Source organism: Bos javanicus, chromosome 7 (assembly GCF_032452875.1).
Source record: "Bos javanicus breed banteng chromosome 7, ARS-OSU_banteng_1.0, whole genome shotgun sequence".
Taxonomy (NCBI): domain Eukaryota; kingdom Metazoa; phylum Chordata; class Mammalia; order Artiodactyla; family Bovidae; genus Bos; species Bos javanicus.
The window spans coordinates 38342250-38357392 of NC_083874.1; the positions used below are offsets into that span (position 1 = coordinate 38342250).

At 37.8% G+C, this 15143-nt stretch overlaps 1 protein-coding gene across 10 annotated transcripts in view; it reads left to right on the forward strand.

Annotated features, from left to right (window-relative positions):
* The window catches only part of NSD1 (nuclear receptor binding SET domain protein 1), a 153510-nt gene that overhangs the window by 105877 nt on the left and 32490 nt on the right, over positions 1-15143 (forward strand). For all 10 annotated transcript variants that reach the window (XM_061423058.1, XM_061423055.1, XM_061423061.1 and 7 more), the window contains 4 exons: positions 229-372; positions 3295-3418; positions 9411-9611; positions 11369-11548. In XM_061423058.1, the coding sequence (XP_061279042.1) occupies positions 229-372; positions 3295-3418; positions 9411-9611; positions 11369-11548 (649 nt within the window). The remainder of the gene's footprint in view (positions 1-228; positions 373-3294; positions 3419-9410; positions 9612-11368; positions 11549-15143) is intronic.

A 15143-nucleotide genomic window follows, 5' to 3' on the forward strand; every position in this document is an offset into this window, starting at 1 on the left:
AAAGTTCCAGTGGAACAGCCTCAGAGCAGTTAGTGGCAGGGCATGAGGCGCCCACTACCCGCCCAATCACAGCAGGGTTAGAACTAACATTGCATGCAGTCCGCCCGCGTGATTGGCTGAACATCTGTAAGTGCTTAATGGATAGACAAATAGCAGCCCAGAGGGAGGGGGTCAGATGGCGGAGACATCAATAATACAGATGTGGGATGTTATTTTTTTCTCTGCAAGGGAGAACTGATGACACACAGGACAGCTGCAAGCCCCAAGGAGACTGTTGAGGAGGGTGTAGAAAACGACCATGGAATGCCTGCATCTAAAAAGCTGCAGGGGGAACGAGGAGGTGGAGCCGCACTCAAGGAGAATGTCTGTCAGGTAGAGAATGTTTGCCAACTTGCATTTTGATTGCATGCTTATCTTTTAAGAGAAATCGTTGTCTCCCATCTCTTGATGACTTAGTCATGGTTAGAATAAAAATTTTCTGCGATGATTCCAGTGGAATTACTTATCTTCTTTAAGGCTTTAACTCTGCTCTCTCCCCACAAAAAGAGAAGTAAAATAGTGTTGTCCCTGGGTAGATAACATAAAGTTAGATCTGAGGTGGCAGAGACTCTGTGGTTGCTCAGCCAGAGGTAATTTTGCTGCACTCATGGTGTAAGAATCTTTGGGTTTCTAGGGAATTTTTCAAGGAGAATTGTCACTTTGAGATCTTCTTGGTCTGTTTTGTTTTGTTTGCGTAAGGAGTTATTACTACTTTAGCGAACCTACAGTTTGTATTTCTGTTTAATAAGCATACAGTGTTTTTGTTATATGTTAAGTGTTTTTACATTCACTTTTTGAATACTGCATCATTTAGGTATCATAACAATCTCATAAGATTTTGTTATCGTCATTTTTGTTGTTCAGTTGCCACGCCATCTCCGACTATTTCCAACCCCATCAACTGTAGCATACAGACTGCAGTATCCTTCACTGTCTCCCAGAGTTTGCTCAAATTCATGTCCATTGAGTCAGTGATGCCATCCAACCATCTCTTCCTCTGCTGCCCTCTTCTCTTTTTGCCTTCAGTCTTTCCCAGCATCAGGGTCTTTTCCAGTGAGTCAGCTCTTCACATCAAATGGTCAAAGTATTGGAGCTTCAGCATCAGTACTTCCAGTGAATATTCAGGATAGATTTTTTGTAGGATTGAGTCCTTGCAGTCCAAGGGACTCTCAAGAGTCTTCTCTGGCACCATAATTCAAAAGCATCAATTCTTTAGCGCTCAGCCTTCTTTATGGTCCAGCTCTCACATCCCGTACATGACTACTGGAAAGACCATAGCTTCGACTATATGGACCTTTGTTGGCAAAGTGATGTCTTTGCTTTTTAATACACTGTATAAGGAAATTGAGGCACTGGGTGTTAAATAGCTTGCTTGTAGTCACTTTGTGAAGCTAGGATTCAAACCCATATTGCCTGGATTTGAGCCTTAACTGCTATGTTGTCTTGCTTTTCTGTGAAATGTGATGCTATAATGTCAAATGCCTTTATCTTACTTGGGAATAGAGTCAATTAAATGGATGCTTTGGTAACATATTCTCTTTTCACAGTCTTAATTTACCCTTGTAAATGCATTAAAACTTGCATATAGAAAGTTGAAAATATTAGTGTCTTTTTTCCTAATTGAAACTTCTAAAAAATAAAAGTACTCCAGGTATAAAATATTATTATTATGGCCAATATAATTTCAACTCAGTTTGTCTCTTGTTGATTATATTCAGTCCTGCTCGTGGTGTTAGTCCTCAGAGACTTAAGCCCACCAAAATTGTCATATAATATAAGGTATCATGACCCTGTGGTCCTGGTTTGTTTGGATCAGTCTTTGTTTCAGTCTGTTGTGCTTGTATAACTTATTTATTGACAGCACCTTCTTTCATGTTCTGGTGTCCCAATTGGAAAGATGAATTACATGGTCATCCCAATTAAAGGATTAGTCTGTAATATATGGTTAATTTGAAAAATCTATTCTTCAGTACATAGTATACTTGAAGTTTTCCTGTTTGAGTGATGAAGGTGGATTTGTATGAATAGTAGATGATGGGAGGGCCAAACGTGATACTGGCTCAGGATCTTTTGCGGTTCCCCTTTTAATTCCTGGCTGTCTCTAGCCCTTTATTCCCAAAGCTTTTCTCCTTGCTTGCTTATTTAAACTTTGATGTTAGGTGGCCAAGACCTGTTCTGTTTCTTTCGGTTCTTGAAAATGTTAGACTTGCCTAGCCATCTTTCCCTTTTTCTTGTCTTACAAAATAAGTATAAGACTTTTTTCATGTTTAGCATTTTTCTGCTGATATTACTATAGGGAAACAAGTGGAAAATCACTATGGGGGAAAATATTTAAAGGTGTAATAAATATTGGGAATTTCCAGAATTTTAATAACTCTTTAAATGTTTTCAAAGCAACAAAGTCAGATTTTTATTTCCTAAGATTCTATCATCATTCACACCCTGTTTTAGATGAGATTAATTTAGAAAGGTGATCTCTCTCATACAGTTCTTGATGTATCTCAAGGGTTGTTCAGATGTCAACCAGAGCCCTTCTGGACTGTTGTGACCCCAACCCAACTGGGCAGTATTTCTTGCTTGAATGATTGCAGTAGCCTCTTTGATTATCTCTGCTTCCCCCCTTCAATTAATTTTTCATGTAGTCATAGGGACCTGTGCTTAGATAAATACCTAACTTCAACCTTCCCTTGGTATAGCTCTCATTATAATGACACACCTTTGTAACTATAATAAAATCTGAAACTCTGTGCAATAATCTATAAGACCACACAGCCAGGCTCTTGTTTGTCTTTTTCTCATTTCTACCACTTCTAACTTTTGTTTGCTTTTGTCCAATGATGTTGACTTTGTGATTCATAAGCATGCAATGGTTTTTCTTATCTGTGGGCTTTCTGTACTTTCTGTCATTTTGGTCTCTTCATATCACATGGCTGACTTATTCAGAGGCCAGTCTAAGAGGCCAATCCTAACCACTTAGTCCAAATTTGCTATTTGAATTCTACCCAGATACTTATTTTCTGATATTTTTGTTTATTCATTTACTTGTATCTTCGTATCCTTAGAATGTAAGGATGATGGGAGCCAGGACCTTGTTGTTCCTGGCATAAAGGAGGTAATTAAATACTAGCTGAATGAATGGTGGTATTTTTTGTTTCTGCCAGAGCTGCTTCTTAATTTTTGCTTTAATGAAGACTTTCTGCTTGGGATTTTTAAAACCTTTCTCTATAGACAGATCTGTTTTCTTTTTCCTAACAGAACTGTGAGAAACTGGGTGAGCTGCTATTATGTGAGGCTCAGTGCTGTGGGGCTTTCCACTTGGAGTGCCTTGGATTAACTGAAATGCCCAGAGGAAAGTTTATCTGCAATGAATGTCGCACAGGTAAAGTAGATAGGTCTTCTTCCAGGGAAGTTTTGAGCTTTAAGTTTTTTAGGAAAAAATTGTTTATTAGAGACACTTTTTTTGTGGTAATACTTAACTAATTCCTACAGACACAGAGATAGGTGCTCTGTGGTCTTTGCCCTCCAAAGAACTCAAAGTGAATAATGAATGTGTAGCATCACGTAATGCAAACAGTGTTGTGAACATTAAAGTGCTGTGTGATGAAGATGCATAGTGCCAGGGAAGAAGGTGTCTGAGTTTGGCTTAAAGAGAGAAATAGAAATTGGTCTGTGGAGGAGAAGGATGGAAGGTCCAGTAAATAAGATGTAAACTATTTGGGGAATAGATAACATAGTTCAGTATGTTTGGAGTTCTAGGGAGGAGGTGAGGCATAGGGAGTGATGAGGAGGACTTCTGGGTTACTGATATTTTATGTTTCTTGATCTGACTGGTAAGAAATGTATTCACTTCATGATTATTTGTGAACTTAAACAATTTTATTAATGTATAATTAACAAAGTGCACAAATTGTTTAACAAAAAAATGAGAAAGCTGTTTTGTGAGAGTTACAAGATATATATATCGGGTCAGTAAGTAGGAGTGGTCAGATGAGACCCCACAGCTGTGCTAAAGAGATGGCTCTTTTTTCAGCATTATGAGATGTTACAGTATGAAAATAGGGCTGATAATAAAGATCTTATAAGTCATTAAAACTGTAGGTGTGCATGATGTCATGCAAATAGAAAGCATCTGTAGTATGAGAAGAGGGCTAATAACAGTACCTGGAGATATCCACTTAAATGTGGCTACTGAGGAACTAGTCAAAAAAGAATATCCGTAGAGAGGCAGACATGTCAGATAGACCAAGGAGGTTCTGGAGTGAAAAGGAAATCTGTTTTTGGAAGCAAGAGAGAGTGCCTTACTGAACCAGACTGAAAGATGAATGGGTAGCAGTGTACACTGTGTATTACAGAAACTTAACTTCATTGAGAAAAGGAGCTGAAGGTAGGATGTTTTAGGGTCAGGAGGAAGAACATCTTTAGTAGAATGAAGGTTGAGAATTATGTAGGGAAATAAATTTCCATAATAGGAGGGGAAATTATTGATGGAGTACAGTCACAGAGACAGGAGAGGATAGTCTTGAAGAGACGAAAAGATTAAAGAGGAATGTACAGTGTAATTATGAGGAAGACAGACATTTTCCTTGACATGGTGAGAGTGGTGGGGAAGGTTTTGTAACTTTGTAACTTGAAGGAAAGAGTATAGGTTTAGACTAGCCCTTGTGGAAAATAAGAGACAGAATTAACTGGTGTCTGTAAGTAGATGGCTATGTCAGATTGAGTTGTTTCATCTTTCTGCCACCACTTTCAGCAGTATAGGAACAAAAGTTGGAAGACAAGATAGTTGTGGGCTAATTTTGCCTTCTGCATAGTTGGGCTTTTGATCATTTTGTGCCATATGGTGCCATCTAGCCCTGTAAATGAAATTTAGAAACAAATTTTAGGTATGTGCATATCTCTGTTATCCTTATCTTGTTAGAAAGATCTTTTTTTTTTTTTTCTAATTTTGTTTTAACTTTCATTTTATATTGGAGTGTAGTTGACTAACAATGTTGTATTAGTTTCAGGTGTACAGCACAGTGATTCACTTGTATCTATTTTTTTAAAATTCTTTTCCCATTTAGGTTACAAGTATTGAGCAGAGCTCCCTATACTATACAGTAGGTCCTTGTTGGTTATGTATTTCAGATATTGTACTCTATACATGTCTATCTCAAACTCTCTAATTATCCCTACCCCACTGGTAACCATAAGTTTTTTTCTCTTAAGTCTATGAGTCTGTTGTGTAAATAAATTCACTTGTATTTTTTTCAAGATTCTGTGTATAAACACTATCATACTGTATTTGTTTGTCTCTATCTGACTTAGTTTACTCAGTGTGACAGTCTCTGGGTCCATCCATGTTGCTGCAAATGGCAGTGTTTCATTCTTTTTTAATGGTTGAGTAATATTCCATTTTATAGAGGTACCACATCTTCTTTATCTGTTTGTCTATAGATATTTAGGTTGATTCCGTATCTCGACTTGTAAACAGTGCTGCAGTGAACACTGGGGTTCATGTGTCCTTTTGAACCTTGTTTTTCTCTGGATAATGCCCAGGAATGGGATTTCAGGATCATATGCTAGCTAAAAATCATCTTTATTGAAGTTCAATTTGCCTACTATAAAATGTGCTTCTTTTAAATACATGTTTTGATAGGTTTGATAAAATGTATACACCCATGCGACCATGACCACAGTGAAGATTTAGAACATTGCCATGATGCCAGAAACTTTCCTTGTGATCAGATCCAGTCAGTCTTTTTGCACCTCACCCCTTCACCCCCATCATCCATTTCAGGTTAACAGTGATCTGCTTTCTGTTCATAGCACATTAGATTTACGTTTTTTTAGAGTTTGTGTCCAGCTCACCATAATGAGACTCATGTGTGTTGATGTATGTATCAGTAATTCATTCTTTCTTAAAATAGTGTTACTGAGGTTTAATTGGTGTATAGTAAACTACACAAAGTGTATATTTTGATAAGTTTTTCGTGTGTGTGTGTGTACACACCTTTGAAACCATCCCTCTGTTGTAGTTATCTTGAGAGTCAACAACACTGTTGTTGGTATTGAGAATTCATTCCTTTTTATTGCCAGCGGTGTTCCATTGTTTGGATATAGCAGTTTGTTTATCCACTCATCTATTGATGTACCTTTGGATAGATCTCAGGTCAGGCTATTTTAAACAAAGAACTGTGTATCCTTTGAATGCATGCATTTTGTTGTATATTTATCTAAGAGCAGAATGGTGGTTTATATGGTCAGCTTTACTTTTTAAGAAACATTCAGTCCTTGTACCATTTTGCTTCACATCAGCAATGTGTGAGAGTTTTAATTCTGCCGTATCTTCGTCAACACTTGGTAGTGTCAGTCTTTTTAATTTAGCCATTTGACAGATGAGTAGTGGTATTTCACTGTGGTTTTAATGTGCATTTCATGATGGATGATATTGCACATCTTTTTATGTGCTTAGTTTTCTGTCTTGAGGAAGAAAGAATGCTCAAAGCTTTTTTAAAATTGGGTTTGGTTTTTTCTTTAATGTTGAGGTTAGTTTATGAAATTTTTGTTTTAATTGATTAAATCTTTTTTCTTTTTTTGGTTAAGAAATCTTGCTAAACACAGTGTTGAAAAGATTTTGTTCTGAAAAGTTTTATAATTTTAGGTTTCACATTTAGGTCTATAGTCTATGTTGAATTAAGTTTTTTATGTATTATGTGAGGTAAGAGAGATGTTTTATTTATTTATTTATTATTGGCTGTGCTGGATCTTTGTTGCTGCGTGTAGGCTTTCTCTGGTTGCTGTGAGTGGGCATCTGGGTGTGGTGCATGGGCTTCTCCTTGCCATGATTCCTCTTACTGTAGAGCTCGGACTCTCGGGCTTGTGGGCTTCAGCAGTTGCAGCTCTCTGGCTCTAGAGCACGGGCTTAGTTGGTCTGCATTATGTGGAATCTTACAGACTAGGGATCGAATCCATGTCTCTTGCATTGGCAGGCACATTCTTAACCACTGGACCATAGGGAAATCCAAGGTTATTATTTTTGAATGAAGAAAATTTTACCCTAGTTTAAGTAAAGGTGAATAGAGTAAGCATAAAGGAGTCATTTCTTACTTGGCTCACCCTGTTTTCCTGTAGTCGGATGAACACACCATAACTTAGGTTACTCCACTTCAGTATTGGCTGCCAGTTATTCAACATCAGGCAAGTAGATAGCTTCTTTTCAAATACTTATTTAAGATTTTTTTCATAAAGTCATTATTATTTGGGTGATATCACTATTTATAAAGATTTTAAGTGGGTAATTTTAATATGTTCCTATTTCCAGCAAGTGCCAAAAGCAGGCTTCATGTTCAAGTCTGTCTTGCCTCTCAAACCTGGGCTGTTTCCCTTATATTACGCTGCTTCTCAGAGAGAGGTAGATTTTTTTTTTCTGTCTTAAATTTTTTATTACAGAATTCCTCAGACATACACAGAAGTAGAGAGAAAACTATAAAAGATAAAGGTATAAAAGATTGAATGTACTCATCACTTAGCTTCAGTAATTACAACATTTGGCCTCATTTTACTCAAAATATATGTAACTAGCATATTTTTTTTTAAACTTAAATAATATCCAGTATAAACAGTAACTCCTGTGTGTCTTCAGCTACTCAATCCCACTTTCAGATTTTCCCACTTTGTCTTTGAATATATTGTTATATAGTGTTTTGAATCGAGATCCAAATAAGGTCCCTGTATTGTATTTTTTGATAAAAAAAAAATTCATCTCTTGAATTTCTCTTAGTCTACAACAGTACCATTCCCCTCACCTGATTTTTTTTTCCACAAGAGAAGTATATGTTTTATTTAGTCCAGTATATTAAAAAATATAATTAACACATTATTGACTGGGGAATTTTTGCAGAAGGTAATGCCCATGGTGTTACATTGTCTTCAGTCAATAATGTGTTAATATGGAAATGACTGAAATTTTTTCCATTCTTTTTTGCTTGCCAGGTCTTCAAGCTCCAGTGTGTATTGACACTGACTACACATCTCAGTTTGGACTAGTCCCATTTTAAGTGCTTAGTATGCACCTGTGCTTTCCCTGTTGCACCTGTGCTAAACCATACCTTACCTGTCACCCCTACATGACGAACCTTATAGCTGGACCCAAATACCTGCACATATTTCAGGGGCCCTTCACCCATTTTTAGTATTCTTTATTTCTTGGAATAGCACCTTTGTCTGCTAAGTTTTCCATATTCTAAATTTGGTTGATATATCCTTAATGTATCTTTTTAATTTGTTCATCTATCCTCCATATTTCCCAGAAACGTGTAGTTAGATCTGGAGGCTGGGTTAGGTCAGGTCAGCTTTCTTTTGGCAAGAGTACTTTGTGGGGGATGTATACTTCCTGTTACATCACTTCAGCAAGTGTGTATTAAAATTTCTACTTAATAATAACACTAAGATTGTTCAGTGGGTTCACGTTGTCATCCTGACCAGTCTTATAACGTTCTTTACTGTGATATTATGATTTTAAATAAATACATATTTGGTCTTTGTCCAGTTTCTGGTACAGAGGTCCTAAAACACTTGAAATTTCCTAAGTGATGAGAGCTATAAAGATGTTTGTCCCTTTTTTTTTTTAATGTTAATGAGATGACTTTTGGATCTACCTAAAGGATGGGAGCTGATTGCCAGGAGAACCAATCGTATGATTAAAGGGATCCATCTCCCCCTGACTTTTTTGGAGGGGAGAGTGCTAGAGGTTGGATTAGTCCTCAGTTGCCTGTGATCTAATCAATCATGCCTAAGTAATGTGGCCTCCATTGAACCTCAAAAGCATGGGGTTTGGAGAGCTTCTGGGTTGGTGAACACATAGAGATTAGGGGAATGTGACATGCCTAGAGAGAGCCTGGAAGCTCTGAGCCCTTTCCCCATACCTTGTTCTGTGTATTTCTTTTATCTAGCTGTTCCTGAATTATATTCTTTTTTAGTAAACTGATGATCTAGTAAGTAAAATGATTCTCTGAGTTCTATGAGCCACCTGAGCAAGGTAATCGAACCCAGCATTTGATTTATAGCCAGTTGGTCAGAAGTGCAGATGACAACCTTGTCTTAAAACTGGTGTCTGAAAGAGTGGATGTGGAGGACAGTCTTATAGGACTGAGCCCTTATTTAACCTGAGGAATCTGATACTACCTCCAAGTTGATAGTGTCAGAATTGAGTTGAACTGCAGGATACCAGCTGGTGTCCGAGAGTTGCTTTGTGGTGTGGGCAACCTTCCATCCCCACCCCATGCTGGAATTTCATGCGTAATTGTGTACTCACTAACTCTCCACCTAATGGGTTAGCATTGAGTGAATCCTCGTGTTTTATATTAATTTGTTTTCTTTCTGTTTCCTAGGAATACATACCTGTTTTGTATGCAAGCAGAGTGGGGAAGATGTGAAAAGGTGCCTTCTGCCCTTATGTGGAAAGTTTTACCATGAAGAGTGCGTCCAGAAGTACCCCCCCACCGTGATGCAGAACAAGGGCTTCCGGTGTTCCCTCCACATATGTACTACCTGCCATGCTGCCAATCCAGCCAGTGTTTCTGCGTCTAAAGGTATGTGTTTCTTGTGTGGGCCAATCTAATTACAGAACCTCAGCTTCGTTGGCAGTGGATGTTTCCAGATGGAATCTATTATCTATCTTCATGGTGTCTAGCTTTTGTTAGCGTACCAGCATCTACCGTGAGAGGTCAGAGAATAATAGACAAGTCTAGCAGCCACCACATTTTTACATGTGCTTTTTGGAGCCCTGGCATTACGTAGTAGCTTTAAAATATTTATATATTTATGGCTGTGCTGGGTCTTCGTTGGCTTTGCACAGATATCTCTAGTTGTGACAAGCAGAGTCTGCTCTTCATTTCAGTGCACAGGCTTTTCATTGCAGTGGCTTCTCTTGTTGCAGAGCCCAGGCTCTAGGTGCATGGATGTCAGTAGTTGTGGCACATAGGCTCAGCGGTTGCAGCTCGTATCCTCCAGAGTGCAGCCTCAGTAGTTGTGGAACGTGGGCTTAGTTGTTCCCTGGCATTTAGAATCTTCCCAGAACTAGGGATCAAATCTTTCCCTTACATTGGCAGGTGAATTTTTATCCACTGTGCCACCAGGGAAGCCCAGTAAATATTTGGAACTCAAGTGACATTTAGTTTGCAAAGGTGTTCTGCTGGATATCTTACATGTTTTGACTGCACCATGCAGCTTGTGGGATCTTAGTTTCCCAACCAGGGATTGAACGTGTGCCCTGGGTACTGAACATGCAGTGTCCTAACCACTGGACTGGTAGGGAGTTCCCTCTGCTGGATGTCCTCCTCCATTAGAATAAAATGTATTCTTCTCCTGTGGGCCCTGTATCTGTGGCTACCAGATGTGATATCATTCGGACATGATATAGGGCAGAATTTATTTTGTGCTGATTGGTTTTATTTTTGAAAATGGAAATTCCTATCCTGAAAATTTTTTAGTCTGTCATACTTAGGCTGAGAGCTGAGCTTTCCAAACTATATGTGGGCACAGGTAAACTCAAGTGTCTAAATTCTTTCTGCTTAGTAATAGTGGGTCTCTTACTGATTTCACTGAAAGTCAAATATAGTGTCTCCACTATTAAATCCTTATTTGCCCAAAGAGCCTCCCTTCTCCCTATGGGGACTGAGCAGGAAAAATGCAGCAGTGTTGGCTTTTCTTTTAAGCAGACTGGCAGTACCTTCTGTAGATGATTTCCTGGCCCTGTAGATACCATAACGTTCTTGACCAAAATTGCAATTTAACCATCAGCTACTTTCCCCTTCTCATTTGCTATTGCAGATTGCATTCAGGTGACTTGGTAATGGTTTTTAGTTGGTAAAGTACGTTAGAAGATATATCTCAAGTGGGTTTGAGGTAGAGAGGTTCATTCATCTAAAAGAATCACAGAGTAAAAGTCAACAAAAGCAACCATTAATGTTTCTACTATCTGGTCTTTTAGTCTGATCATATACACACGTACCACCACTGTTTAGTCTGCAGCTGATTCCATTTTCCAAAGAGTCAGGACAGCGGTTTGAGTACGGCTTATCCTTGCTGAAGCAGGCTTGCTTACTGTTGTGGTGTCTTTGACTCCTTAAGGCTGTTTGTTGTATGGTTTCCATCTCAGCTTTTTCATAGAGAATTGAGTGTTTAAGATCTCTTGACCTAGTAGTGCTTCCATTTGTTTGTGTCATTTTCCCAGTGCTAGCAAATAGACTTGAATAACATTGCTTTTATACTTACACTCACATTGTCTTTATACTTAATCTCTTTTTCTTTTGTCCCTCCCTGGTTTTTCTGCTTCTTGTATTTTTAGGTCGACTGATGCGCTGTGTCCGCTGCCCAGTGGCATACCATGCCAATGACTTTTGCCTGGCTGCTGGGTCAAAGATCCTTGCATCCAATAGCATCATCTGCCCTAATCACTTTACCCCTAGGCGTGGCTGCCGAAATCATGAGCATGTTAATGTTAGCTGGTGTTTTGTGTGCTCTGAAGGTAAGACTTAACTTGTTGCTGTATGGATAGTGTAAAGAGAGATTAATTTAGCAGTGTTAAATTGCAACAAATATATAGTTTTCTTCCATTGCCACTAGAAACTATATTGGGAAATGATGTCCTGAATTACTGATAACAGTATAGTGGTTTTGTTCCCTAATAGGGAGAAGTTTTTTTTTTGTTATTTTGAATAATGATTTAATTTTAACAAAATGATAAACAGTTGAAACAATTAAAAAGATTAAGAGAAAAACAAAGTCATTCTTGGAAAATTTGAGATTGTTGTCAAATGAATAAATTTAGGGGATATAATGTACAATATTGTGACTATAGTTTTTGTGTGTGTGTGTGTGACTATAGTTAATGATACTATATTTTTGAAAGTTGCTGGGAAATCAGATCTTAAATTCACACAGACACACTGATTAAAATTGTAACTGTTTGAGGTGTTTTTAATTTTTGCCTTTGCTGGGTCTTTGTTGCTGCATGCTGCGCTCTCTTGTGGTGCAGTGGCTTCTCTTGTTGTGGAGCACAGGCTCAACAGTTGCAGCGTGCAGACTCTAGAGCACACAGGCTTCAGTAGTTGTGGCACATGGGGCTTAGTTGGCCCACGACATGTGGAATCTTCCTGAACCAGGGATCACACCTGCATCCCTGGCGCTGGCAAGTGGATTCTTAACCCCACACCACCAGGGAAGTCCGTGAGGTATTGAATGTGTTACCTCATATTATTGTGGTAATCTTTTCACAGTATATATACATATCAAGTACATATATGTTGTTCATTTTAAATGTACACAATATTATATGTTAATTATATCTCAGTAAAGGTGGAGGCGAGTAAAAAATAAATTGGAAGTAAATAAGAAATTTTAAAAACCCTGAATAGCCCCAAGTCCTATATCAGAAAAAAACATTGCTTAATATTAGGTCATAACACTCCAGACAGAGGTGCATATAAGTAAGTAGAAGGGGCAGAAGTTTGGATAGAAATAGCTCTAGAAGTTGGTGTTACGTGATTGTGTGTGGTTTTTTAAAATCAATTTTATATTTAAAAGGGAATAAATAAGGGGAAAGTAAAAGAATTTATGAACTTCTGTTAAATATTTCCTCACTATAACATATATTAGTTTCTATAAAGTTTTCTATGAAGGAAGAATAAGTTATATGCCTTTATCTGTATCTCCCCTACACCCCCTACTTAAAACATACTTACTTCTAATTTAGAGCAGAATCAATATTTTCCTTCTTAAACACAGCCTGATTTTTGCTAGTTACATTAAGTGGAATATTTAGTACTCCACCAGTCTGTTTACTGTGGTGCTTATAGTTCTGAATTCCTTATTTCAATTTTTCTCTTAGTTGGCCAGACTTCTGAGAAGCACCCAGGAGGCCTGCGTTTCTCTGCTTGAGACTGTTCAACTTTTACCTCTGTTCTAGAAGCATACATTGGGCTACTATAAGATTGTTGGCCACTTGTTCTTTTTCTAAAACTTTTAAGGATATTACTCTACTAATTTTTAGTGTTGAGGGTGGTACCAACATCCTTTTATCTAGTTTTTTTATTTCCTTCTCAAATTGACTAAAATTTGTTGGTTAGTAATTTGAGGGAAACAATTTTCTTGACTTTTCTATTTCTTAAGATCTACTTACTGGTGATACAATTGCATGAAAATTTGACTGGTTGCAAACATTCTGAGGGATTAATTTTTAAGAGTCAGCATTTGTATTTGAATTAGCATCCCTTTTGAAAAATTTGTATATACTAAAGAGTGCTAAAGCCAAAAAAAGTTTTATGACTGCTTTATGTGATGGAAAATGGTCAATCAGGACTTTGTTGTTGTTGCTCTTAAGATTTATGTAACATGACTAGGGTTTGCATCAATACATCCTTAAGTTATGGTGCTAATATAGAATAAATAGAGTATTAAATGCAATCATTCGGGTAGAAATGGAATTTTTATGTAGTTATGGATATTTTACTGCACAAAGGATTGTGCTGGATTTGGTTTTAGACATGTTAGCTTTGTGATTGTCTTGTCTCTTAGAATGAAAAGGTAGACATCTGTCTGAGAGGCTGAAATGCAGGCTCCAAAACTTTTCCATGTTTCATGAAAATGGGGAGATAAAACAGCTTTAGCACTAGACTGTTTTTAATTACATAAGTAGTATGAGATGGTTTCAAAAGTAGTGTGGTTTCTGTGTGATGGCAGTCTTAAGTTGTGGCATAGTAATGAGTACCCAAGAAAACATAGTAGCTGTAGCAGTGGCTCTGAAAATGTGAGCCATGAATCCTTGGGAAGTGGAGAGGACCCAGAGACACGTTCAGAAGCCTTCATGACATCATAGCTCTTTTCATAATAATTCCTAGATGTTACTTGCCTTTTTTACTTTGTTGACATTTGCACTGGTGGTATATAGCCAATAGTAAAACTACCAACACCTTAACACAAATCCAGGTGGTGGTTCTAAACTGTACAAGTAAAAGCAGTAACTGTGTTCTGTGTCACTTACCCACTTGCAGTAAAAACATGGAAGTTTCATGTAACAGTATCCTTGATTTTATTTATTTAGTTTTTAAAAATATTTATTTCCTTATTTGGCTGCACTGGGTCTTAGTTGCAGTATGCGGGCTCTTTAGTTCTGCATGCAGGATCTAGTTCACTGAACAGGGATCGAACCCAGGCCCCTTGCATTGGGACCACAGAGGCTTAACCATTGGACCACCAGGGAAGTCCCACAATGTCTTTGATTTTAAAAAGTAAGTTCAGTTCAGTTCAATTCAGTTCAGTCGCTCAGTCTTGTCCGACTCTTTGCGACCCCATGAATTGCAGCACACCAGGCCTCCCTGTCCATCACCAACTCCCGGAGTTCACTCAAACTCACGTCCATCGAATCAGTGATGCAAAAAGTAAGTAAAGTTTATTAAATATCAACTCTCACATAGATGTGGTTTTAGGTATACATAAAGCAGTTCTGTTGCATACTGATCATGATCTAAAGTTAAGCATTCATGTAATTGAGTTGCAATCTGAACTACCTGCCTTGTTTGTGGAACACCATTTTTAGTCTTAAAAATTACTGAAAAACCATGGCTCTTCATTCTTGGATATTTGTCAGATATTTTCTTGGAATGGATAAAAATGAGCATGTCAATTCAAGGGAAAACAACTGACAAAGTGTTGCCAATGATAAAATTTGAGTTCTTTAGTGGAAATTAGAATTTTGGAAAACCTATACCTACTGACTCTGAGCTTAATGACTTCCTAGTATTTACTGATGAGATCACGGTGACACTAATAAATGTGACATTTTAGTAGTATGTAATGAAACAGGTCAGAATATGGAAGGTCTGGGACTTCCCTGGTGGTCTGTTGGTCCCATGCTCTCAGTGCAGGGGCCGCAAATTCAATCCCTCTTCAGGGAACAAGGTCCCACATGCCATAACTGAGAGTTCACATGTCACAGTGAAGATTGATGATCCAGTGTGCCACAACTAAGACCTTGTGCAGCCAAATAAATAGAAATAAGTATTAAAAATATTTGGAAGATCTGCCAGACTCAGTTAACTAATATTTTCCATAGGAACAATGCA